The sequence below is a fragment of the Mycteria americana genome, chromosome 1, assembly GCF_035582795.1.
Source record: "Mycteria americana isolate JAX WOST 10 ecotype Jacksonville Zoo and Gardens chromosome 1, USCA_MyAme_1.0, whole genome shotgun sequence".
NCBI lineage: Eukaryota > Metazoa > Chordata > Aves > Ciconiiformes > Ciconiidae > Mycteria > Mycteria americana.
Genome location: NC_134365.1, coordinates 98,875,045 through 98,901,943, shown reverse-complemented (window position 1 = coordinate 98,901,943; position 26,899 = coordinate 98,875,045). Strand labels below are relative to the sequence as shown.

Here is a 26,899-nt window from a genome sequence, read left to right as displayed (position 1 = left end):
GTTCTTGCTTAAAGTCCAGTCTGCGTCTTGGATTCTCAGTGTAGATTCTTGTCGTAATATACACAGATATACACATATATAATAATATGACATATATATAATATTATATATAACATAATACGCACAGATATATACAAATCTGTGTTACCTTCTATTCTGCTCTATTACTTGAAATAGTCTATAGAGTCACCGAGCATGATGTTCGCAGTGGAGAGATCACTAGGAACATATACAAGTATAAACTCACTGTGAAATGAAGGTCTAAACCAATATTCTGTTGAGCTACGCCCAGAAAGTTTTCTGCTAATCAAAGCTCAGATCCATTGTGGTAGTAGCTATGCATGTGATGTTAAAATCTTTCCTGTGCTTTTACAAATAGACTTGAGCATGTGTCAAAATGCATATGTAGCAATTCAGTTGCAGCCAAAAGATAAGAAAGATGGCTGAGGAAGGATAATTCATTTTAGTTAATGTCTACTGTAACTTATTCTGCCCCTTTGAAATTTCATAGGTATTATATAACTAATAAAGCTAAAGAAAAGTGCATATTTATAACAATCTGCTTGTGATGCAGCTATCTGTTCCCAGATGGACGAAGTTATAACCCTGATTTGACAGGATTATGTGAACCCACACCACATGATCACATAAAAGTCACACAGGTATGTTGCAGAGTTTGTCAGTTATTTTGTAATCTTCACTTTCCTTAGAATCTCATCTAGCAGTGATAATAAGCTTTTATTAAAATGTGAGAAATAATTTCATAAGAGTGAAAATATGTTGTTGATAGAAGGGCTTAGATGAAGAACAGGATAATAATCCTTTAAACTCTAGAGCTGATGGTGATGCAGACAGCATGTCTTGGAAAGTTTTGTTTATTCTAAGCCAAGTGAGAATTGTGTTATGGGTTATTAAAGATTTTTCTGATATTTATGTTACAGGTTTATGTCGCTTGGTGTTTCCTTGCTGATAGCAGATGGGAATAGAGAAATAAAATCAAGATCAAATTATAGTTTTGAAGCCTGAATAGGAATGGTACAGTTTGTTGACAGGTCCAGGAGGAAAAGTATAGTTCGTACATCACAAAGATACCGGTTTCAGTGTCTCTCTCCTTTCTTCTTTGCCTATTGTGCAAATTAAAAGAGAGATCAGGGAAAAGCAACAGAAATAATTAAGTGCCTAAAGGGAGTCACTTTGCAGAGAAAATTAGAATATCTGGATGTGCTTGTAGTCTTGTTAAGTGTTGATGTGATAAACTAACATGCAGGTGTTTGATACTCAAGTAATAGAAAGTAGCCACCACAAGACAAATGCTGAAATTAACACTGGAAGGTTAAGGTATACTGTATATAAGGAGCAATTTTCCTGACAAAAGCATCTGAAAGACTTGAGTATATGTTCAAGGAAAGACATCAGACTAGATACAAGCCATAGTGTTTCAGATGGTCTTCCATTTCTTCAGAGCAGACAGGATGACCTGCTGAATCTTTTGTAATTCTGAGTGCTCTATGTGTATTCCACCTCCAGGAATATTTTAGAAAAGAAGTATTCATTAGCATCTATGGTATTATCAGGAATACCATTATGAAAATATGTTTCCTAAGTAAGAGAATTCCTAAAAACAATTACCTGAAGAAATTCCCTAGTAATGAAAGTGTAATGCAGAGATATCAGATATCTGTGTTGCACCGAATGGTTTTCTAGCCCCATATCCTTTCTTTTCCTCAAGGAAAGGAAAAGCAGCTTAGACATTATCAGTGATTACCTTGTTCTTCACAAGCCAATCATGTTGTATTTTGAATTCACTGAATGAATCCAGTTGCTTCTGAACTTGTTGTTATGAGGACACCATTAGTTAATTCTGATGGTAATTCAACAGAATCTGAACTATGTGAATGCTGCCTTAAATAATATATAACTGCAGTAGTTTAAAGCTGTCACTAGAGCTGCTTAAACTATGAAAAGATGGTATAAAAGTGGCTGCAGGGCTAGATTGTTGCAGATGGATTCTTTGCGAGACCTCCACCATAAGCATCTTCAGTACATACTGACTACAGCTGCAGATACGAGCTGTCTTATTTATGTTCTCTTTTTCTTAGCCTCACCTCCCCTCCCTTTACTCAGCAGTAGCTGCCTATTTTCCTGTGACCTGGATTCTACTTATTTTAGGCTTTCAAAAATTTTTTTTTTTCAAGACTAAAAAAGCTTTATTTCTACAGAAGTGCATTTGATTGCCAGTTCCCCAACAATACCTAATTCTAGAAAACTGTTCTGGACTCAAGTTTCATCTATTATTTATTCCTCCTGAAGGTGTTCTTATACCTTCCTGTCAGTCTTTTAAGGATACAAAGTACTGAATGATCTGTGCATGACTCTTGCCATGTCATCCTGGGGGATATTCTTGCCATACTTCCTTCACAAGGGCTGTTTATTTCAGTTAACCATACTACAATACTACATCCTTGCTGTAGGTGGAAAGCCCTCTTGCTTTTCAGTTTTCAATCCAATAACTTTTATTAGTCCTAAACTCATACCTAGAAAAGGAAATCCCAATTTTGTTCCCATTCATCACTTAATTTCTCGCTTACAACCATGTATTCATTATCTTCTTCTTAACTGCAACCAGGGAAAAGCAGGATGTATGCCTTGCATAGTAGTTAAATGTGAGAAATCTGTAGAAAATCTAATAGGCACAGATATTCTAAACTTTTTTTTGTAGCATGTATTGTAGTATATCATAGGTTTGAAGAAGCAAAAAAAGCAAGCTGTTTCAGCAACCTTAGTGTGGCTTTTAAATAGATCAGTAGCAGTAATTTCCTTGATAATAAGCGAAACGCGTTGGAAAACAGGGGACTCGGAGAAATGTTTGTCAGTATTGGTGCTTAAGTATATTCTTTGAGAACAAATCACAGTAAAGAAATAATCACTTGACTTTCTTTTGTTACAGGAGCAGTATGAACTGTACTGTGAAATGGGTTCCACTTTTCAACTGTGTAAAATATGTGCAGAGAATGACAAGGATGTGAAAATAGAGCCTTGTGGACACCTTATGTGCACTTCTTGTCTTACAGCGTGGCAGGTACTGTCATAGTTCAGTTAGTGGAGAAGAGGATGGATTTCTCTGTTACATCCCTGTTTACAGTGTGGGTAAATGTTTACTTTTCCAGGTACTCAGTAAGAGGGTTCAAGGACATATATATTTAAAATGATAAACGTTTTCATTTTGTGGACCAAAATCTGTGAAAAATAAAGTTCCAGGAGTCATTAAAATCTGGACTTGTAGGCTTTCCAAGGCCATTTGCTGACTGCTACTAAGTGGAAACTATTTCCTGAGTGCAATATCTACTCAGACAGTGAAAGCTGGGCATTTGGTGCCAGTTCAGCCACCTGGGTCACTTCATGATGTATTCAAAAGGCATGAAGGGGACAGGTAGCAGCTGGGAGTGGATAACTCACTAGACAGCATTTTATAAGGAGAGAGGATGTCTTTGGTGAGAGGAGGATTCAATCAGTAGTACAAATCATGAAATGGCCTGTGGAAAAATAAACTTAGGATTCTTGTGTTTCCTGTTAATAATATGTAAAGCACTAAACCACCCAGCTTTAGACAGTTGTTGGGGTAAGAGATTGAATGGAAGGGAAACTGTGATCTCTCAATGTCATTTACAGAATATCCCAAAAAAACACAGTCTTCCTGGTGACGCAGGTTGGTGTGTTCTGTCCATCTTGTTCATGGACATACCAGTCTGTGGGAAAAGAGAGGACTGGTACCTTTAGTTCAGCGCAGTTAACAAGCATTTGACTTAAAAATTAAAATCAAAAGCAGAGGTCATTCCTCTTTACAACTTCAGACTTTCCCCTAATAGGTGCTTCTCAAACTGAATCCATTCTGCCTTCTCCCTGCCCCTTTCTTCTCTCTTACCTATATTTTGTGGGGAGAAGTAAGGGTCATCTCATTCTCAGGCAGGACTCTGTTCCACAGTTAGGCACCAGTCTTTGGTTACAAATGTAGTGAGAAGAGTAAAAAGAATCCTTGACTGTAGTCGATTTTTGACCTGTTTTTAAATGAGTTCATGTCAGTTAATGAGTTTTCATTCTCGTGTTTGAGATATGACTTGAAGTACTACAATTTTTCTTTCCAAATTCCTAATTAAGAAATCATCATTGGCAAGCCAACACAATGTCTCAGAAGTATCATCTGAGTTTTTCTTCCATTAGCAATAAAGCTTGCTGAAAAAGGACTATTCTCTGTTTCCGATTTTGTGTTCTTTCTGAAATTTGAGTTTTGATGCTCCAAACACAAATCTTTCAAATTGCCCACAGATCAGAAATTCTGAGAAAATTCCATTTCAGACATACCCAAATAAGGATATTTATTTCACTACTAAGCAGCTGCTGAGCTGGAACAATATTTCTCATTTCAGGAGTACCATTTCTCTGTTCTTACCAGTTTCATTCTGAATGACAAACAGAGAGATCTGACTATGTTAATCTTTGACTTAAAAAAATTCTGAAATTCTGAGGTCTGTAGCTTTTTTTTTTTTTTTTTTTTTTTTTTTTTTTGGTTAGCTGAAAGGACTAAGCAAAAGGACTGAAATCTTTGTAGTTTTGATTGCTGGCTGTCTCATAGCATGGTAGCAGCATGCTCCAGTGCCAGTGATGTGCTGATTCTGGAGACTTGAGAAGCTAAGGTTCTCAGTACTTTGGCCAATGGCTAGGGATTCAGGAAGAGGACAACAAAGCATTTTAGGCTCAGAGAACTGACACGTTTGAAAACATCAGGCTTCTTCATCAGAACATTGCAACCAGCTTTAATCGGCCAGGTACATTTCGGACTTCATTACAAAATTAACTTGTATAATTAGTGAGGCAATGAAGAAACATTACACTGTAACAGCGTGAGCTGTTGCGGGCTTCTGGTGGGCTAGTATTTAATTGGCCTCATAATGGCTCATTAGACATGCCTCAAGAGGTCCAATACAGATGTTTTCACTAAGCAGAAAAAAATTGAGTAAGCAACATCAGATCTGGATAGAATACTAAGGATGATTCAGAATTGTTCACCTTTATGGAGATCAGTCTCTCAAATAAGACTTGGTTTAACTGTTTCCTTTTTGTATTATGCCACAGGAATAAAACGTCATTTGCTTCCACAGAAATCTGTTCTTGTCTAAAAACTACATGTCTGAACTTGATTCTAAAAGCATATGGGCATATATGCTGTGTTGTAAGGTTCACAATAGCTACTGTCTCAGTTTTCAGAGGAAAAAAATATTTCTGAAATGAGTAAAAAGAATGGAAATATGGCTTCTTGAAAATAATTAACACATTATACCACTTAGAAATTAAAATGCAAGTAATTCTTGTTTCTGATAACATGTGAAAATAGTTCCTTGTTTTATATAATTTATTGAAAATGTAGTAAGGTCCTGGTTTGTTACTTAAACATGTCAAAAGATGTTTGTAGCTTTAGATGTTCTATATGCATATCATTAAATGATGGTAATGTTGCAGCCGTGATGGACTGTATATACGTTCTTCAGATAATAAGAGCTGAATGCCCTAAAGCTCATCTGCATTTTCTAACTTAAAATGAAAAAAATACTTTGTATTTAATATAAAAGAAATATAATAAAATGTATTATCTCTGTCTACACACCTCACCTTCTTTCCTCTGAAGAAATAGGAAAATTGTAATCCTAAAAGGCAAGGTGTTACTTCCTGACCTGTAATACTAAGACAATTACAATTTTGGTGCTTTGTAGAGATAATGGTTGCATTTTGATCAGTTATTTTAAAGTGAAGCTTAATATTTTGAAGAGACACAGCTTTAAAAGTGCAGTCATTTTACCATTTACTATAGTTAAATATCTATGAATCTGTTTACTTCAGTGCTTCTTTACAAGCTCTTAGAGACCTGTTAAGGGCATTTTTGTGTAGAAAGATATAAGACCTACTTTTTAAATTGCTTCTATGTTTTATTTTTAAAAACTTATGTACTTTTTGGTCCGGCTGTAGGAATCTGATGGCCAAGGCTGTCCTTTCTGCCGCTGTGAAATCAAAGGAACTGAACCAATCATTGTGGATCCCTTTGATCCAAGGGATGAAAACTCCAGGTGCTGCAGTATTATTGATAGCTTTAGTATGCCCATGTTGGACTTGGATGACGATGACGATAGAGAAGAGTCTTTAATGATGAATCGTTTGGCTTCAGTCCGAAAGGTAAATTTTCAAATACTGTACAACCGATAAAGCTATACATTTGAAAATGAAGCTGCCTGTAACTTTAAAGAATGAGAGGTTGCACTTTGTGCTCTAGATTTCAGCAACTCACTGAACAGTTCTCAGGTTGAAAGAACAAAATGCATCAATATTGCAGCAATAGTACTGAAGTTGAATAGGAGAAAAAAAAAACTTCCAGATTCTCAGCTGATAGGAACAGAGTTAACTCTGTTTATAATGGAGGAAGCATGAGTTTGCGCCAGCTGAGACTCTTATCCAAAATATGCTGTATGAACAATTTCCTGAACTTTTATTTGTAAGGAGCAAAAAATTTCATATATACAGAATATATTATTAGTTTTCTGCACACGTGTGTGTACACGCACACAGAATGTTTTAGGATTAAACTTGAGTTTCTAAATAGGTTATAAATATTATTGCTTTGTAAAGGTGACGTGGAACCCAATTCGTATTGCACACAAGTAGCTTTTAATCATGTTTCATGTAAATTGTCTATGATATTTTTTTCTGTATTTTTAGTATTAGGTACTGTTAGCAGGAAAAGCGTATCTGAGATTATTCATAGTGACTTTGTGTTTTGGGATGTTTTTTGTCCTGAAAGTGCTCTATGTTAAATTCTGGGATCTTTCTTTCGTCGCAGGAGATTTTATCACTGATAAATAAGCACTATCATTAACAAAAGTTTATTTTATGTTGGTAGTTTTCACTACTATATTTTAGCCTGGAATAGATATTGTCATAGGCCATGCAACACTGAATTTTACAGTGCATTTTCTATGTTCTACCTTTTACAAAGGTCATCTAGATTGAATAGTTGCCTTTGAAATTAATTCTGTAACATCTTACCCTTCCATTTACTTATCGTTGTATTTGTTTTTTAAAAAAAAAAGTATCGGAGAGTATCTGTCAGTTAATATACATACTTCTGATATCCTTCCTAACCTCTTAAGTCATATGAATCATTCTTGTGTTGTGTATGTAATACAACATGGCCTACTCTTGGGAACAGTTTATCCTTCCTGCCTGGACTTAAATTGCAGTCTGCAGCCTGACCTCTGTGAGATAGCCTTGAACTGATAGGCTTTTATTACACACTTCCATGATAAGGCAAAAATGTATTATGCTTTTATCAAAAGAAGGAACAATAGGCTTTACTATAAGAAGTCTTGTTTTCAATATCTACCAAGTGCTTGAGTGCTTTGGTGCTTGCTATTTTTATGTCATTAATTTCATTGTTCAATGAAAGAAACCTGCTAATTAGCCCTGAAGTTTAGGAACAGTGTTTTCCACTCTTTGTTAGCCTTTTGAAGTCCTTACTTGAAAATGTTGAATTATCAGGTCGTTTGGTGATTTTCAGCTGCTGTTTTCTTCTTAAAACTGTTACCAATGGGTGTACAGTGATGCTCTTAACCACACCACCTCTGCGTTATTTATATGCACTTTTTGTTAGTAATGCCTTCACCAGCCTTGTCTATTTCTTTTAATCATTATTTATTTTTCCTGCTAGACAGTGTTTCTTCAGAGCCTGCTAGAAGAAATTCTTTTGTCAAACTCTGTCATAATGTCAAACTCTATGACATTATGTAGGATTTTACCCTTTTTGAATTTTTCTTTTGTTTCTTGTTAATGCTGTTAATAGGAACATGGTACTGCATAATGGCTGTGTTGTAGTCATTTGATTTTTTGAAACAATGGAAGTTAGATTGACAAAGACAATAATTTAGTTCTTGCAGGCAACCTGCTGATACTATTGTTATTTCGTAATCACAATGAACAAATTTTTCAATTTTTATTTTATTGCAAGGATTGTCATATGCTTTCTCAACATAAAGCGGTTAATCCTTGAAAATCAAATGGGCTGATGTTGTCTCAAATCACCTGGCGAGACCATGTGGTATTACTGAGAAAATCTTCTTGTGGCCTATCTGGCTAGTTGTGAGCTGGGATGTTAAACTTCCTAGAAGAGGAAAGTTCCAGGGACATGAAGTCCTGATGAAAGTGACTGTAGGGCTTCACGATGTGTTGCAAAAATATTCAAATCAATCCTTACTGTCCTGAAAGCCTTGTGGGAGGGGCACTGTTAAAATGTTCCTAAGCTTTACTACCAGTTTTCACTATCTTTGGGACTTTTACTTGGAAATATATTCATAATGCAAAGAATAGTTGCAGTAGGCTCATTTTAGAAGCACACACAACCAGGTTCATCACTGTTTAAGGGGCCTGGGTGGGTTTTTAAGTGAGCTCTTCTTGACAGAATGAAAAGCTGAAAAACACTTTTTGGAATTGTCATTAAAGTGTAAAGAAGATAACAATTTTTTAATCACCTGCTGTACCTGTGTGAATTATGAATATAAGTTGGATATTGGAAAAATGCCAATTCTGCAGTTTATCACTCTGTCTCTGAAGCGTACTCATAAACTGTGAGAGGTATCTGAATTAAGTCCCTGAGTTACCTCAGACTTGAAATTGCTTTAAGGAAAAGAATAATCACAAAGCTACTTACTCATTCTTTAATAGAATGAGTAAATGGATACACTTTAAGAAAAATGAATCATTCTTGCTAGGTGTTGTGTATGAGTCAGCAGCAGCAGCTGTAACAGAGGCTTTAACATCAGCTGTAACAGAGGCTTTAGAGAAATCCACTGCAATTAGTCTGTTTATCTGCCTCATCAAGCAGCTTGCTTTTTTTTTTTAATTTCCAAATTGTCTTCAGATATTTCTTTATGAAAGAAAGACGAAGAGTGGTGCCAAAACCTCTGTTAATTGTCTCATCACTGAAAAATTTCCAGCCCCGTGGTATCAGATTAGCTAATGCAGTTATTGCCTGAAGTGTTCCTTTTCTCAGCTCTATACCGTTTGTGCTAGCCAAGCACAACATTATGAAATGCACATTAAAAAAATGTGCAGATTACAGGCTCAGGTAAATATTAAAAATGGCTTTTTTCATTTTTAAAGAGGGCATTTGAGTCTCTAGTAGACTACGTTTATTATTCCATAATGTTTAATATTCCATTGTCACAATGAATTAAGAGTTATCTGCCACTTTACATTGTACAAGACGTAACTTGATACACTTCTTTTAAAAAGAAAGAAAGAAAATAAGGAAAATGCATAGTGCAGGAGTTCTTGTTAAGAGCAAATAATTTTGAATTCATAAGTGCTAAGATAACTGTTTGATCCAAATAATATTCAGGAGCTTTAAGTGAATTAACATTCTCTAAAAACACTTTCTTCTAAAACTAGATGAAGTCGCCTTGTCTGGGGAGTTACCATCTTCTCTGGAATTAATTTCCTAGCTGTCTGAATGCACCAAAACCTGACTTTGATTCATACTGTTACTTTAAAATAGTTATAGGAAATTGTCAAAGCTGAAAGCCACTGTTTGTCATGATTAGGCTTCTTCCAGCAGATGAGTTAGGTCAAACTGAACAAATCATGACAAAAGACCTTGGTTCTCAAAATATGGGAGGAAACTATGTTTCTGACTCCTCCCCTCATTTGACTCCTCCCCCTCACTTCCATATTATTAAACTGACTTTTTTCTGGTAATGACAAAAGGCATGTATTACGTAGTAGTAATGTTTTTAATTTCATCATGTAAAAGGCAGGAATATGTAAAAAAAGACTTCAAATACGTATCCAGGTATTCCTTCAGCTGTACATTCTTAACTCATACATACATGTCACTTCCTTCTTAATGGTACACCTGGTTTGTGGGAATTTATTAAAATCATGTCACGCAACGAGAGAGTCCTTAACTGCTTAGTTATTAGTATTTGGAAGAGGTGTAAATGCTGGGAGGCAGTGTGCCTCCCTTAGTTAAAATATATATTGTACTGATTCCCTTGGGCAGTGTGGTGCTGACTCACACAGCCTTAATTCCCTCTCCCTCCTTCACATGCGTTTTCTTGGGTCAGCAAAGGAAAGATCAAATAAAGAACAAACCTGTCTATGTAAAAAATGTTTACAGCCATCAGTGTTAAGTGATGTAACTTTATATCCTCATACAAATTTTTAAGTCCAGATTATACTAATCTGTCTAGGTCACAATTTACCCTAACAAGAAATAAGAAATATGTGAGTTACTCTTACCTGATTATAAACAAAGAAACTTCAGGGAACTACTTGAAAATGAAAAGTCTACTTCTGGTGTAGGTCTGTTTGGACCTTCTTAGATGTCTTACTATGCAATTTATAAATTACTGAGTTTGCTCTAGCAGGACATTAACAATCAGGATAATATTCCTCAGTCGGTCACTTGTTAGGGTTTGTGTAGAGTATGCTTTTCATATGTGCCTATCTGGCAGAAAGGCGTTTGAAGCTAAAACTCCTCAATTCAATAGCCCAACTGATAATATTTCCATCAGAAAAACCTTCACTAGAAATTGTGATCAATGTCAGAAGCAGCGTTATTGTTGAATTCACAGCCACTAGGGGCACACTGATACCACTGTATCCCAGTAATAAATACATCTGATTAAATAAATCAAGTGTGGTCCGCTCAGCAGTACAATTGCGAAGTAAGTCACAGCTGCTTTTCCCTTGGCAGTAGTCATGCCAACCGGATGAAGCCCATGTTGTCACAAAGGAGCCTGTGTTCTTTTCCTTAATTACATCTTTATTGCACAGGTCTGTGTGAATTGCAGCAGAGCCCCTTTGTCCGCTGAAGGTCTGTCTTCTGTCGCTGCCAGTTCATTTGTATTAGTTTGTGTATTAATCACTTGCTTGTTTTATCTTTTTTGTCACTGTGCTGCTCTCATTACTGCTTTAGTTCCAGTGAATAAAAAATACACAGAAATCTCCAGTAGATGACAAACAGAAAAATTTTAAATCTCTTAGCCCTTAGGGGGTCTGCCAAAAAGAGTAGGTATTATGTACATCTGTTAATGCCCTGGCATCCACATGCAGTGCAGCCATCTTCTTGGCCTAGCTGTCAACAAACATCAAATGATGCAGCTAGACAGGTTGGATGGCAGTGGACAGGAAAAATATGGGTTTTTTTTATAATGGGAATGTGATGAAAATCTGATACTGAATGCTGAACAAAACCTGTTTGTTGCTGTGGAAAATTTTGGGGGTTTTGTTTTATTTATAGTTTCATAAGCTCTAAACAAGGAATCATAATTTTTAGTTTCTCTGAGCAAAGCATTCTCTCTTACTTCAGCGCCAAGCAGTGACATGGATTAAGCTTCCTCGTAGGGGAGAGAAACTGCTTTTGCTACCAGCTATTTAGTTTTTTTCTTTTTTTTCCCCCCTCGTGCCTCATAAATTTAACCTGTTGGCCATCATCAATTCTCTTTTTGAAATCTGTGGGGCCACAGCATCCTCTGATAGTATTGTGGCTGTAGGCAATAGTAGTTCAGGGGACTGAAAGATTATTTTGCTATTCTGAAACAAGACATTGATGTAAGCTTAAACTGAAGTCCTTTCACACACTTAAGACTTAGAAAATTTTCCATTCTAGTTTGGCAGTTGTGATTTACCATTCATGGAAGATGGTGGGTAAAGATAGCTAAATACCAAATATATATGGAACCAGAAGTTTATCACATAAATTAATCTTCTGTTTCAACAGGATTAAAACCATGTCAGGTTCTAAGAATCTTGAATTTTTAAATAAATTTTCATATTGTTCTAGTTTTTGTTATTGCCTACTACATATTAGGTGTGTCTTTCAGCCACTTGTTTTCATAAATCTGAAAACGTAAGTCCCCAGTGGGTTCTAAATGTGAATATTTCCATTATTTCTGTCTCTGGTGGAGCTGGACTGTTGTTATGGCAGGAGAAAAGAACTCTCACATGGATGAGACCAATGGGCTCACTGAGGGAAGAGGGTATCATTTTGCCTAGTGGTTCTGTAAAGCAGAACTGTGTAAGAAGGTTGTCATAGAGAAACAGTGATGGATATTCTTAAAATGCTGTCACTACAGTGTTTTTCATTTTGCTGTGCATTCACGTAACTACACGTAGTGTGGCATTTGAGACTCTGTCAGGTTACCCTCTCAGGAAGTCGAATTAATTAACGCGATGGTACGACCATTAGAACATCTTAAATTCCAAATAAATGTTTCCTGTCTCTGTTTTCAGTATTTCCTATTTTTCTTATTCTTTGTTTCCAACACCTATTATATATATATAGGATTGTTTCTTAGATCTGGAGCAATTCCCTGATGACTGAGACACAGTATGTTGTACAACATGTAAAACGTAGAGACTTTCTACACTACTTTCATTTATTTTAAATAGTTGTATCTTTTTGGAGGTGAGAGACCTCCTTATTTGGTTCTATTTCAAATTATGTGGGAAATAAATTAATTTTCTGTCTGATGCTGAAGCCAAAGTATTGAATATATTGTATTACATGACTCTTGGCTTTTAGGAATGCTTGATGGAGTTATAACTAAACTTTGAAAACTAATGCTATTAAATGATACAGTGTTTATTACGCTATTTAACTGGTAGATGCTTTCTGTTAAGGAAAATGAATTGACATTCATTTTATAGTAATTTTATAATTATAGTTGCTCAGGCATGCTTGCGAGATACATATCTAGCTTAGTTATTCAACTTCACATAATGTTCAGAGGGGCTAAGCACCTCACAATCATTCATGTGTTTATCCTCATGGACTTCCAGTCAAGGTCAGGAACATTCACCAATTAAAGGAAACAGAAAATTTAAGGACTATATTCAAGCCATTTAATATGAACAAGTGACCACTTCTTTATAGAAAGGAGAAACTGGGAAGCTTTTGGTTAGCTCAGAAGAGCACGAATCTTGAGTTGCTCAATCTCTTGAAATTGAATGTGCAGTTGTGACACTGAGCTTACACAGGTAGACCAAGTGGCAAGACCCTACATATCACACACAAAAAAAATCTTTCTGGCAATGGAATTGAACCTCAGCCTTCTAGCTCTTCAACACCTCCTCACTCCTCTGTCTCATTTTTTTCTTGCAATGTTATCCAGTAATACTGTGGTAGCTCCTATTTCTGAAGAAAATCTGGTAGCAATCCCAACTGATAGGACAGAATATTACACTAAGCTGTAGTGCACAGAGTAAGGAGTCAGTATACTAGATTCTTTTCCTGGATCTCCTTTTGAATTTCTGAAGTTTTCAGATTCTTTAACGTAGTCACTATATGTAAAGAAAGGCAATGTTATTTACTTGTTTACCTTGTTAAAAAACTTCCTAGTCCCGTCCCTGTCATCACTATGGGATGCATAGCATTGGTGAGAAAAAGCTTATGAAAAGAGGGGAAAGGTTTTCATCAAAGTGATTTAGCTTAGAGATGGGTGCATTTTTGTGAGCAATTTTATATCCTTGCCTTAAGAAGATGGCAGATTGTTAGCCTCTGTAGGCAAGTTATATATTGAGAATACTAGGTATTGTGCACAAGTGGCCTGAGGCTGATGCTTGGTGTGGATGTCTTCCAGCTACTCGTGTCTACTGTCAGAGAAAGCACAGAACCGCATAAACATCCAGGTTTGCTTACAGTACACTGATACAAATTCAGTGGGTCCACAGAGTAACTTTAACTGATTTATGCAAACAACTAAACTGTGTTTGTTAAAACTCAGCCAGATGAGGTTGAGAAAATCTTTGGTTCTGATGAATTTGATAGGACAAGTCAAGATAAAAAAAACCCACATCATTTGTCACTCGGGGGAATATTAAGTGTGTGTGTGTGTCATTAGTTTAATATTTGCTAAAATGATAAACTGAATTGTCCTAAAATGCTTTTTGTAAATCGGCAAATAAATGAGGAAAGGAATAACTGCTTTGCCTACTGGCTTGCTGATGATTTTGATTCATAAGTTTTCAGAAGACACATCCATTCCATTTTCTATGGAGGTATGATTTGAAAAAAAAATGGGCTGTAGTTAACAGACAATATCATAGGCATATGGCTTTTAAAAGTAATGTATAGAATTTTAGATGGAGTACTCCCTATGAATAAAAAGGTCATCAAGAGTAGTAGTACTACAGTAGAATCTCTATCTATGTTTGTGATTGTTTGCTTTTGTATGGCAATGATTGCTTGTTTTTTAAACAAATTACTGGAATATATATTCTTTTATTTTCATCACAAGTTAACATGGGTCTTAGTTTTGAGGTAGGATGACTTGTTGACTTCTTTTTCAGTAACAGTAAGCTGAGCACCTATACTGTCTATTAAGAGTAGCAGGTGTCCATTATGATAAATTACTATTAGTAAGTAGCTGACAAGTATCCAATGTTTTAGTCATGGACTGGAAGTTGTATACTTGGTCATGAGGTAAATAGTAGTAATATTTTTTGTCTGTCTTGAAGTGCAATGAGAGGCAGAATTCACCAGTGACTTCCCCAGGATCTTCTCCTCTTGCACAAAGAAGAAAACCACTTCCAGACCCCCTGCAAATCCCACATCTAAGTCTTCCACCTGTACCTCCTCGTCTGGATCTTATTCAGAAGGGAGTAGCACGGTCACCATGTGCCAGCCCAACTGGATCACCAAAGGTAAGTCTTATTGAATCATTATTTCTTTATATATGAATATTGAGAAATTGTATTTGTTTGTTTTCAAGGTGAGCTTGCTTTTTTGTTTTGGAAGATAGACGACTATGAAATTTTCCATGTGTATTTTATTTTCCAGGAATTTGCTCTGTCCAAAAGAACTTTAATTCCTTGTAGCTTAGAAAAACTTTAGATTAGATCTACATTGATTACGTCTCTTATCTCCTTCAGTTGACTTTGGCGAGTGCCTGTCCCTTTGCATAATACCTCACATAGTCAGATGTTTACAGCTACGTGTGTTGGTCAAATGTGACCCCTGTTTGTCTGATGATTATATTGCACTTGGTTATGGTCAGAATTTTAAAGACATTGCTGTAAGGGATCGATTCTGTAATAAACCCTGATTCATGAAAATAAATAGAAATGAAAGTTTCCTGAAAATAGATTTTAAGGTCATTATCTCATTTAAGTATAATTTGTGCTCTGATGATGATTTATGCTCAATTTCCACAGTACCCTTACAAGAAAAATATGTGCAGATACCCTGCTTTCAAAACCTTAACTGGCATTAGGACTCAAGTTTCAAGGGAAATAATGATGACTCTATAGCTAATAAATTGTATGCTGTGTTTTGTGAAACTAATGATACTAAAGAGTTAATGATTTTTTGAGTGGATAAGCATGAATGAGAACCAATGCTATATTTGTTGCTCTCTATTACGAGTTGATCATTTTGTTGTGATTGCTGTATAGAGAGGGGGAATTAGATATAAATTTTGATTTTTAGACGATGAATTCAAATTTAAGTTCAAAACATGACTTGAAAACTGTGTGCTCATAATAATCCAGTATGAAGTACTCTATTTTGTCAAGTTTTTACTTCAAGCTTGAAAACAACCCCTTTTTAAGATTCTACTGGTGTATAATTCAGAGGAAAAAACAGAAGTTTGAATAGTTTCTTTAAGCTTCTTTCATCACTTTTTATAGAAGGGAATTTATAACACATTGAAGATATATACTAAACATTTGACACATCCATTAAAAATTAATTTTACAATACTGTATTTTTACAAAGTTCATGTCTTGGAAAAACCAGAAAATCAGAAATACCATTAATATTGCTTTAAATTTTTTGGTGGCATTATTTTGAAAATGCTGGGTTTTTCTCGAAACTTTTCCTGGGAAAAAAAAAAATGTTTGGTGATGAAAGAGAAATAAGATGGGGGCAACAACAAATAATTTCATACTTCAAAAAATTTCATATTTAAAAAAAAGAGAAGACAATTTAGTGCTGCCAAGACTACTACTTCAGTCAAAAAACTCTTCTCTTTTTCTGCAATGGAAAACTATAACCGTAATTATAACTATAAGCCATAACAAAAAATTTGGACCTAGCCATTATGTTCCTGCCTTGACAGTGAGAATAACTATTTTTATACTGTCCTATTTATATGAATAGACCTGCAGGTAGAATAACTTTATTTTCAATCTAAGTAATGTGTTGAAGTGCTGCTGGAAGAATAATGGTGTGCTAACCTGTGAAGTGAGAGCAAATACTGTTCTTACTTTAAAACTTTTGTGGCCTCCATCTCTTCAAGTGGTAATAATAATATGCAGGCTTACCAGAGTCCATGAAAATTACACCTTCCAAGGGAAATCATCTTCCCTGTATTTCTTATGGTAGCTGGTGGTAAGAGAAAAACATTTCGTAAAGACCTGGCCCAAGTGTTATTTTGTAAAATGCTGTTAGTAATTCACTCCTAATGAAAATATTTTGTTTTTATCAGATTTGTGCTCTTAGAAGCTATACAGCTACCTGTGTAAGTTATTTTGGGTTTTTTTGTTTTTTGTTGGGTTTTTTTTTTTTTTTTCCTGGTAACTTGGTTTTCAGGTTTTTCCAGACATTCCTCAGAATTCATTTCAACAGCTAAATAAGTGATTCAAAGGATCAAAGCAAAGGATTCTGGAAAAAAGTTATTGGTCAGATAAATCTGCCCCAGTCAGTTTTCTTTTCTCCTGTCCACCTCCTTCCTTGGGTTACTCATGCAACAGCAGAAATGGGGGCATGCTTTCTGAAGAGAGGTTAGGTTGTCTGCAGAATGCAAAGACAAGACTAACATTTAACCTACTGGCAAGTACTCTTGTGATGGCTTAAAAATATCTCAATTAGAAATGGTAAAGCCATACTTGATCATGAGAGAAATATGCATGCCTGTATGTAACTTTTTTTTTTTAACTTACTGTGTTGTTTAGTCTTCTCCTTGTATGGTGAGGAAACAAGACAAACCTTTGCCAGCGCCACCACCTCCCTTGCGTGATCCTCCACCGCCCCCACCAGAGAGACCCCCTCCAATTCCACCAGACAACAGGATAAGCAGACACCTGCATCATCCGGAAAGCGTGCCTTCCAGAGACCAGCCGATGCCCCTTGAAGGCTGGTGTCCAAGAGATGTGTTTGGAACAAGTCAGTTAGTAGGATGTCGAATAGGGAGTGATGCTTCTCCCAAACCAGGACTGACTGCAATTTCAAACATAAATGGAAGGCACAACCGCATAAGTTCTGATCCAGGATTTATGAGGAAACACAGACGTCACGAGCTGCCTGCAGAAGGTGCCAAGGTATGAAATGAGCTGAATATGTTGAATACTAATTTGATACCCTACTGCATCATTGTCTTGCATTGCCTAAAGTACTGTTTATATTGGTCAGTGTTGATCTGCTGTTTCTGAATCTTTCCTGTTGATAGTTAGTAATAAACTGGTCATAAATAAATGGTTTGTTAAATACTGTAATTTGTGAAGCAACAGTGCATGAGGGTCTAAGTTACAATTTTAACACGAAACCTTAAAAAAATGGATGGAGAGAAAATTCCAGATTTTCTATATTCTTTTAGCAAATTATCCATACAGTTGGTGCATGATAATAATATAACACTGTATGCTGTAGTATAGTTATATAGCATCTCAGGTCCACTTTGGAAGTGTCTCATGCCAAAATTGTGTATGCATTTGCTGATGGAATAGTAGATGTTCCAGTTACCTCTTGTCATAGGTGACGTGAGGACTTGGTAACCTCTTCAATCTGTAATATATGCAATATGTACAGATGATGTATACAAATATACTTAAATTGTCAGATATATTGTGTACATTAACATAAAAAGCTAAATATTCTAAAGGTCAGTTGTGTTGATCATCAGTGAACATTATTTTCAAAAGACCATTAAATTAGTCATGATGTTCAGTATAGTCTAATGGAAAAGATCTAACCTGCCTTGACCCTAAGAAAGAGGAAACAAATACATCCAAAGCCAAGCTAAATGTAGAATCATTTATTGTATCTTTACCACTGTCTCTATGGGCAGCATCCTTGAAAGTGCTCAGTGGCACAACCCCAATATTACATTGTTTGATTTGGTATTCTCATAAATACTCTAAACCTTATTCAGGATAATTAGCATTGCAACTCCCTTTTTCTTTGTCAGTTGTTTACAGTAATATACATATCTTTAGCTGAATTTTTCCTCCTTTGTACTTAAATCAGAACTCCAGTTGCTGGAGTTGTACATTGTTGTAATTTGTCCATAGCAGCTTTTGACTTCTCTTGGACAAATGTCCAGTGTAATGTCCAATAATCTATTTTCAGTGCTGAGGGTGCTCAGAGTTGTAACTTGCAACCTTTCCACTGATTGTCTAGCTTGGTTTGGCTAGGGGACATCTGCTTGTCACCCACAGGAGAAGTATGTTTTCCTGTCCTTGGCTGCAGTGAATAGTATGTATGTCTATAACTATGGTGCTGCTTCTATCAAAAAAAATTGAAGGATTGTTTCTATGTTTCTTCAATGTTAATTGAAGATGTCTGGGGAGGAGAGCATAGAGGGAGTAGTTCTGGCATTAGGCAGCTTCAGACAACTTGCAAGACTATGTACAGTTGGGGAGGCTTAGGTTTCAAAAGAGATCAAGTGGTGATGGCCTAAGAAAAAATTCCTAGTTCCGCTCTAATCAGTTTTGTCAAAGCAGCTCAGTAATTTATTCATAGAGCAGGCTATTAACTCAAAGCTGCCCTTTTTTTTCTTGAAGACTACATAGCTTGTGCTAAGAAGGATGGATTTGTGGTTAAGTCATGGTAGTTAGAAATCATCAGTTTTTCTCTCTATTTGCTTTACCCAAGGTCACAAGCTATTTAACCTTTCTGTCACCATTTTAATTTTTTTTATGTGGATGTTTTGGTTATTTTGAAAGTACGTTACTGAAGTTCAGTTAGTATTGGTAAAGAACATTGATATGATGAAAGGTGCTTAAGAAGTCCATGATGTTATAATTAGAATGTCTTTTTATCAGCACAGAGTCAAAACATCAAAATTTTACTTACAACTAGGCTGTTGTTTAAAATGCTATAGCTTTTCACCTGATTTTAAAAGGATACTGGGTTTATATCTTCATATAGCATTCCAGTTTTGGTCTGGTGCAGTATTGAAGCTAATGGAATGAATACATCTCAAATCAGAATAACCACTCAGTGTAGAAGTGCCATTGTAGTCTGGAGAAGTGACATATGTATTTCTTCAACCAAATGCTGTTTTAACTGTCATCTTCAGGTTATAGATCTAAGCCATTTGTTTAAATGGAGCAACTGACATCTCTGAATTACCGTTTCAGGCTGTATGCACATTCACAAGGGAAACATGTAATGAATTTTCATCCCTGATTCATATATCAATTGTAATATAATCTTTTTGCAATTGGTAAAAGCCAAGAATCAGTCAGACAGTCCTGTGGGTAGGGGGTGGATTCTGGCAGGCACTGTATCACAGAATTTTAAAAAACATTAATATGTTTAGCATGCTGTACCTGTTGTTTTCTCAGTGTACTTATCTCTCTCACTTTGATTGGTTTGCAATCTCGAAATCTTAATTTTCCCCCAAGCAGTGCAGCTGTAACTGAGTAGTCCATCTAGTAACCGTGATGTGGAACTTCCTCTTTTGGTGAAGTTTTAAGCTAATGTGTTCTACAGCTCCCAAATGGGGTGAGCTGAAACAGGTATGAAAGAGTTACTTCAGATAACAGCTCTGTAGCGTGAACTCCTAGGAAAACCTTTACCCATAATCTTCTCAAGGCCTATTTTGTAATACCTAGTTGATGAACATCTGCGATGATAAATGGGAGCAGAGACCCATTGTAACACTTGTGCAATTTTTAGGTCTTTTCAAATGGTCATCTGATAAATGAAGAATATGATGTCCCTCCACGGCTTTCACCCCCTCTTCCAGCTGCCTCCATCATCCCTAGTATAAAGTAAGTTGACTTTATTTGTAAAAGAAATGTGTTAGTTAATGTTAGATGATAGCACTGATTCCCTGGTCCTAAAAGAAAAATGGGAAAAAGAAAGAAATAAAATGAACTAATACAACTTGGTGATACATTTTCCATTAACTTTAATATGGCTTTACAAAGTAAACATAAATTGTATTGATTAAGTGGGAGCGGTTCTAATATTAATTGAACATACTACATTTTTATAGGAAGAGAGAATAAATTGTGGCAGATCTTGCTCACAGGCATTTGGCAGTAGGAGCAGACACTGTCTGGTTTTGCTTCTACTACTACAGAGCAAGTGTGGTCAGAGCTATTTATCGCAGGAGACGAGAGATTCTAGGGAAAGTACTAAGGGTAAAGAACATGATTTGTGTGCGTTCTGCCCCTAATCTTGTCGTGCTTTCTGGGCTTTCTACACATGGAGCTTTATCCAGGGTTCACACCAGTATCTTTTCTTTGTTGTGGCTAAAACCCAACCAAACAAAACCATTTTTTATCCATTTTAAATTGAGTCAACCTCCATGAGTTCCAGAATATGGTTTGGGAAACTTTGTCATTTCAAGTTGCAGACTACTCTTAGTCTTCCAGTAACATGGCTGTTTGTTTAGTACCAAGATTTGCTGTGCACAGCAAGTATCTTTGGACTCTGAATCACACGGATTTTCTACAGAACAAGAGTTATGTAAAATAGAAAGCTTGGAAGTGCTATAAAGTAGTTTGTCAATTTTTTGTGGTTTTTCTAAGGAAATCAGAGCGTATCGCAATGTTTGATGTTATCCTACAGTTTCTTTCCAATGTATTTGTGATCCTTGCTGTTAAATAAAGTAATTGGGCAGTCAGTACATATTAATACTGAGAATTTTCTCATTAGTGTGTAATTTTACTGTCTCTCCAGCACTTGTTCCATTGTTCAGTTAGTGGTAACATAAAAGACAAATATATTTCAGCATTTCATTAATATGCTGGTTTTTCTCTTCCTAAGCACTAGAATAAAGGTGCAGTGGAGCACTGACTTTTTCATTCAGAAGCATGTGTTCAGGTGGAATAACTGCTGAGTTGAAGCTCTCCATGTTTACTTTCAGTTCAGAAGCAAATTTTAGAACACTATCCAGACATTTTTGTAATTGAATGTTGTGATGTAACCTGATTGAGATAGGGTATCACAGGAGTACGATTTGGATACCTCATGCAATCAGTCCCCTCTATAGATTGATCTCCTTGGGTTGCCTACTCCTTCCATGATACAGTGCAACCCCTGGGGTGTTCCACACCCTGTCAGTCAGAAAGACGAAGGAGTAACTCTGATAGACAAACTAAATACTTTCATATTCCAAAGCAAATTGAATTCTGAAGAGGGGAAGTTCTTTATTTTTGTTTTTCATAGTGTTGAAATAACAAAACATTCATCTTCACAAAAATCCCATTTTTTACTCAGATTTTTGCAAATGTAGCCTAGAATCAAAGTACAATGTATACATATACCATACAGTGTACATTGGAAATTCCACAAGATATCATAGCAATGTGGACAGGCACAAAACCCATGTCAAGCCAATCTAAAACCAGAATGAGTGAATTTAGCTTGGTCAAAAGAAATATCTTAATTAACTGAAGTCTTCTGAATAGAAAACTGATATATTCCAGCCAAAAGAAAATCTTCATTTGCTAAAACCAAACTCCATAAACTTTTCAGGAAGAAATTAACTTTAATTTCTGGTTTGGTTTTGTACCTAAACCTTTTAAAAAATATACAGCACATTTTAATTTTTGATTTTTGAAATGGAAAAATATCAATATATAACCTAGGGGTAAGAAGTTCAAATTATCTAATTAACAACTACTAAAATGTCACATGGAATGGCTGTTAAATTAAAAATTGATCATTGTATGTTGTTTCTTGAAAGACATTTTAATTTTATTTCAAATTAAGTTTTTGTTACCACTAGAAAATACCCCGATAATCTATAGTAGTGTGTGGCAATATGTAGGTGGAAAAACTGGGGGGGGGGGGGGGTTGGATCGTCAAAAATCTTCAAAAATAGCAAGTTTAATAAGTTTTAATATTTCCACCAAGTACAATTGCCTTTAAAAAGATAACCTAAATAATATTTAGCATGATTTAATTTGAAATGTTGGAGAGAATATTTTTACAGCATATTTTTCCTTCTGTTCAATTGACTGTGCTAAGCCCTCATAAATATGGTGACCTGTACTTGATCCAAAATATTCGTGCTTTCCACAGCTATGCTACTGCAATCAATCTGGTGCAAGTTTCTCTTTTTTTTTCTACCTTCTGATCTCTGCAGAATTGTGGCTTGAAAGCTAGTTTGTTTTATACAGCTGCAACGCATTTTATTTTTTCTAGCTATTATTGTAAGTCTGTAATTTCAAAGGTTTGACTGAAGGATACATTGACCATGAATGAAATGTCTTAGTCTAAATAATGAGGCAGCAAAATGACCCTTAGTTGAAACTTTATAATTCTAAAATATTCCTACTTAACTTGTTTGATCAGTTTTTACTAAGTAAGACATTACAAATATGACTTTTTTCTTTACTAAATTAAATTAATAGAAAAGCACTAGTGTCTTTTTTCTGGAAACAGTGCCGATTTATTTTAATTTTACTAAATTGATTATTTTTAACTATACTTTAATAATGAATTGTTGGATTCATGTTAACCAAGCATCTGATTTTTATTTTCCACTCAGCCACTATGTCGCAGACCCTACATGTTAAAACAGTTATTCTTTTATTGGACTGTTGTAATTATGTCAGATTATTTTTAGCATCTTTGATCAAATTGTTGTGATCAAACTGTTTCATTCTTGAAAAAATAAATAAAACTTTTATGTTGAAGATACAGAACCGTTCTTCCGCAAAACTTAGAAATTTTCAAGTTAAATAGTGTTTGTTTTATTCCTATGAGTAGGTCCCTTTTTGCTATATCCATAGAAAATTGTCCTCTTTGTCTGGAAAGTGCTTTATACAACTGTGATGTTTACTGTGAGAGAGTGTCTATTTTTTAGTATGTAATGAGACATCCAGTTCCAAGTACCTTTGGTATTCTATAAGTATATTAGGAATATCTAGTTGCTTTGAGGTAGTTGAGGGAAAAGTAGCACCGAAAGGTATTTCTCCTCTTGCTATCCCTTCTGTCTTGCTAAGAAACTTTGAAGGTGAAATCATAGTTCCATTAGAGGCAAACTGTGGCTTGGAAATCCTGGCTCCCTTGAAATCAGCCTTTGGCATGGCACTTCTGCAGCGGCGTTAGAAGGCGCACTGCTGACTTGCAGGCTCTAGACGTCTGAGAGATGATGCTCTGGAGGACACAACGTGCCCTTAGCTCATAGCTTGACAAGCCAGTGAGTTTGGATGCATCAGCTGTTCTGTGGCAATTCTCGTGGCGTTGCAGGCTTACCCTGTGACAAACAGAAAATTGTGTCCTCCTCTATGAATGAAGGTGAACTGCTTTGCACACACTTTGTTTTTAAGGGTAGAGCACACTCAAGGGCAGTTGACAAGTGTTGACTTGATCATGTGGTCCATATAGCTTAACACTTATTTTGCTGAAACAGAGTTTGCTTGAGGCCTTACAAGATTAAAGCTTTTGTCTGTACTAGCAACTAGTACTCTGCATAGGACAGAAGAGTTGATAGTAAGGACCTAATGTCTGTACTGTACATGTTATGGAGTAGCAGTTCAACAAGCTATAGTCTTGTCCCATGAATGTGAACAGTGTTTAGCAATCGGAACGTAGTAGGGGCACACTTGGAATGTATCACGTGTTTTAGTTTAATCTGAAAAGTATTCAAGCTGTGCGCTTCTCAGTGCAAATCAAAGCATGGTAGAGTGGGGATATTAAAGGGATTCATTTCAAAAGCACGGTCCTGATCCAGGCTGAGATACGTAGACTGCAAGTTCATGTCTAAGTTCTGTGAATCAGTTTACCAGTAAATGATGGAAGGGGAACCTTTCCCTGAAATACTTCTAAGTAAGTGTGAGATGTTGGTTTCCCTGGAGTTTTGTTTACAACTAAGCTGGACATTAAGTGACTCCAGAAAAATAAATTTTCACATCTTTGCCTGTTTTGCCTTTGGCCCGTGATGCTCAGTAGGATAAGAGAATAACATCTAGCCTTCTGTTCAACAAACCAGAACATACAAAGTCATTGCTTATCAGAATGTAATTCTGACTTTCAGTTTTAAAATGTTTCCACTTAAGGAGTAGGAAGGGGAACTAGAGAATATACAAATACAGTGTACTGGTCAGTTTTGTATTCCTCTGTACACAAATCTTATAAAGATGTAAGAGCAATAAAGTTTTTAAAAGTGTAATTATAGAAAATTTCACCAGCTTGATAAACAGATGCCCAAGTGCTTCATGTCTTCACTTATAATGACAACATTCATCTGTTTAGTTACAAAAAACTGTGAAATATTTGCCTATTTATCTTACTAGGGGGTTTTGTGTAGAACAATAGAGTTAGTCTTAGAACAATAGAGATTTAATAAAACAATTTGATCTTGAAAAAATTTCAATAATCATGGAGAAAATTGGATAGACAGGTAGCAGAACAATGTTTGGAGTCAAATACCATTACAACTGGAGTAAATTGGAAGAGCAGGAATATTTTTTTAAAATATGAATTCTGAAATACTAATAAAATATAATGTAAGTATAGGACAATTTTAGGACCCTAATGGAGAGTGTATTAGCTATATGTTAGTACTCTAACTCTCCTACTGCTTTACAAATCAAAAGCACCTTTCAAATATTAATCACATAATAATATTTACAACCTGGCAAATATTTTCCTTTGAAAGTAGGGAAAGAGAGACTTTACTAGTGTGAAGGACTTGTCTAAGGCTACATGGTATTCAGAAGCAGGAGACTTGGAACTTATGTCTTATTAAAGACATAGCTCCAAACCAGTAACAATTTCTCAGCAGTGCAATAATGTTGGGAAGTTGATTTTGGCATATGTATACTCACTGGTATTCTGTGAATAAAGGTGTAGCTTTATTATAACATAAGTTAGGTTCTTGTGTCTACTGAATAAATAAGAAAAAAAGCAGAGGCACGAACTAGGTGAAGAGGGGAAAACTTGTTTTGTATTCCTTGAGTATACCAAATGTATTTAGTTTGTAAATTGTCAGTAAGTAAATCCTCCAGCTTTGCTGTCTGAGAACTGTTTCTATCAGGAAGCTGGTAAGACCTAACTATTATAATGCTGTACTTCGTTCAGGTGGTGATCAGGCTGTCAGTTTTACTCTGTAGATTTCCTTTAAAAAATTAACTTAATTCACAGTATTCCAGGAATCAAAATCTCTCCTATAACCATCTTCAGATAGGGCCTTCAGACAAGGGGGTTTTGGTTGTTTTGTCCCAGTAACAGCCTTTGAGGAGGGCTTCAAACAATATTACCAACGTGGTGTGGTCAGTATTGGACATTTCTGGTCTACATACTAATGTTTCAAACATTGCTATCTGCAGAAGCCAGCAATTCAATTTGTGATTATATTCAAAAACCACAGGCTTATATATACTTATATACCTTATATATATATATAAAACATCTCCAGGACATGTTGGATTGCCATGTAAGAATGATTGCATGTCTAGAGAAATGAGAAAATTTATTCTTTGTAGGCCTGTCAACTGTCTACCTGAGAACACTACAGAGTTCTCATTGTCCTGGTACATTTTTACCTTCCGTTCTTTAAATGGCCATACAGCGGTGACACAAACCTCTTGTCCACCTAAGAAATCAAAGATGGAAAAAGTAATCTGACACTGCATTGCTGTGTGAAATTTTGCTCCCTCTACAGAAGGTGGTTGAAAACTGCGATACAGAGTTTGCAGTTCAGTGCCATAGATCTTCTTTCCCCCTGTCTTTGGCTAGTATGTCTTTGCAAAAGAAGTTGGATTCCCATCTTTCATGAGCTTGCTTCTGAAGTCAAAAGTATGTTACTGATTGAAAGAAAGAGCGTCTGAGAAGTTACAAATATCTAGGGAGCTCTAGACTTTGACTATATTCAAACAGAAGCAGCACATCTTCCCCCTTTTTTCTCTGTTCTTTTTCTTTCTCCCTTTATTTATTTATTTATTTATTCATTTATTGACTGGCTAGTACTCATGGTAGTTAGTTATTCAGTTTTGTTCACAGCGTACCTGGATGTTCTGAAGTCATGTGGCATCATCTACAGTAAATAGCGTAAGATGTATGTTATTCCTTTCTGAAGAAGTATGCTGTGTGAGTCAGGTGCTGCTTGTATTGAAAAAATGAGGAGATAGGCCTGGCCTGTCATTTCAGCCCTTGCCCTTATGATAAAATCAAACTAATTAGACCACAGGAAGAGAAAGTATGTCTACTCCCTTCTCATATTTCCTTATAGTCCTTAAGAACTTCCCTAAACAATGTATGAAGTAGATGTATCTTGCAATGTAGCATGTAGTTCTGCTCAGGGGCCATTAGCCATGCTTTCAAGCCACAAATCAAAATGGCTGTGGATGCATTGCACATCTTTAGTCAAGGTCCTCCAGCTGTTGGCTTTTTTTTTGTGGCAAATAATAAAGGTGCTATTCACTGCATAACGTAATATCCAGATGATTTTTGAAGTTATACACTTCCTGCTCTTCATGTTCAGCTAGTTTAAGAATCAAATGTTTCTGGTTTTCATGTATGATCAAGCTGAAGTTAAATTAAGTCCTTAATGTTAGCTTTTGTATTTCAGGTGTTTTGTGAGTTTCTTATTTATCTTAATGTATTGGAGTAATTGCTATAAACGGAGGGGTCTATGTATAAAAAAGTAGATGGTGTTGATTGCTAGACCTATAACCT

At 35.8% G+C, this 26,899-nt stretch overlaps 1 protein-coding gene across 4 annotated transcripts in view; it reads left to right on the top strand.

Moving 5' to 3' along the window:
* CBLB (Cbl proto-oncogene B) overlaps positions 1-26,899 on the top strand; it is a 137,854-nt gene that overhangs the window by 92,281 nt on the left and 18,674 nt on the right. For all 4 annotated transcript variants that reach the window (XM_075514690.1, XM_075514679.1, XM_075514673.1 and 1 more), the window contains exons 8-13: positions 575-662; positions 2,948-3,079; positions 6,019-6,222; positions 14,557-14,742; positions 16,993-17,358; positions 19,940-20,034. In XM_075514690.1, coding sequence (XP_075370805.1) covers positions 575-662; positions 2,948-3,079; positions 6,019-6,222; positions 14,557-14,742; positions 16,993-17,358; positions 19,940-20,034 — 1,071 coding nt within the window. The remainder of the gene's footprint in view (positions 1-574; positions 663-2,947; positions 3,080-6,018; positions 6,223-14,556; positions 14,743-16,992; positions 17,359-19,939; positions 20,035-26,899) is intronic.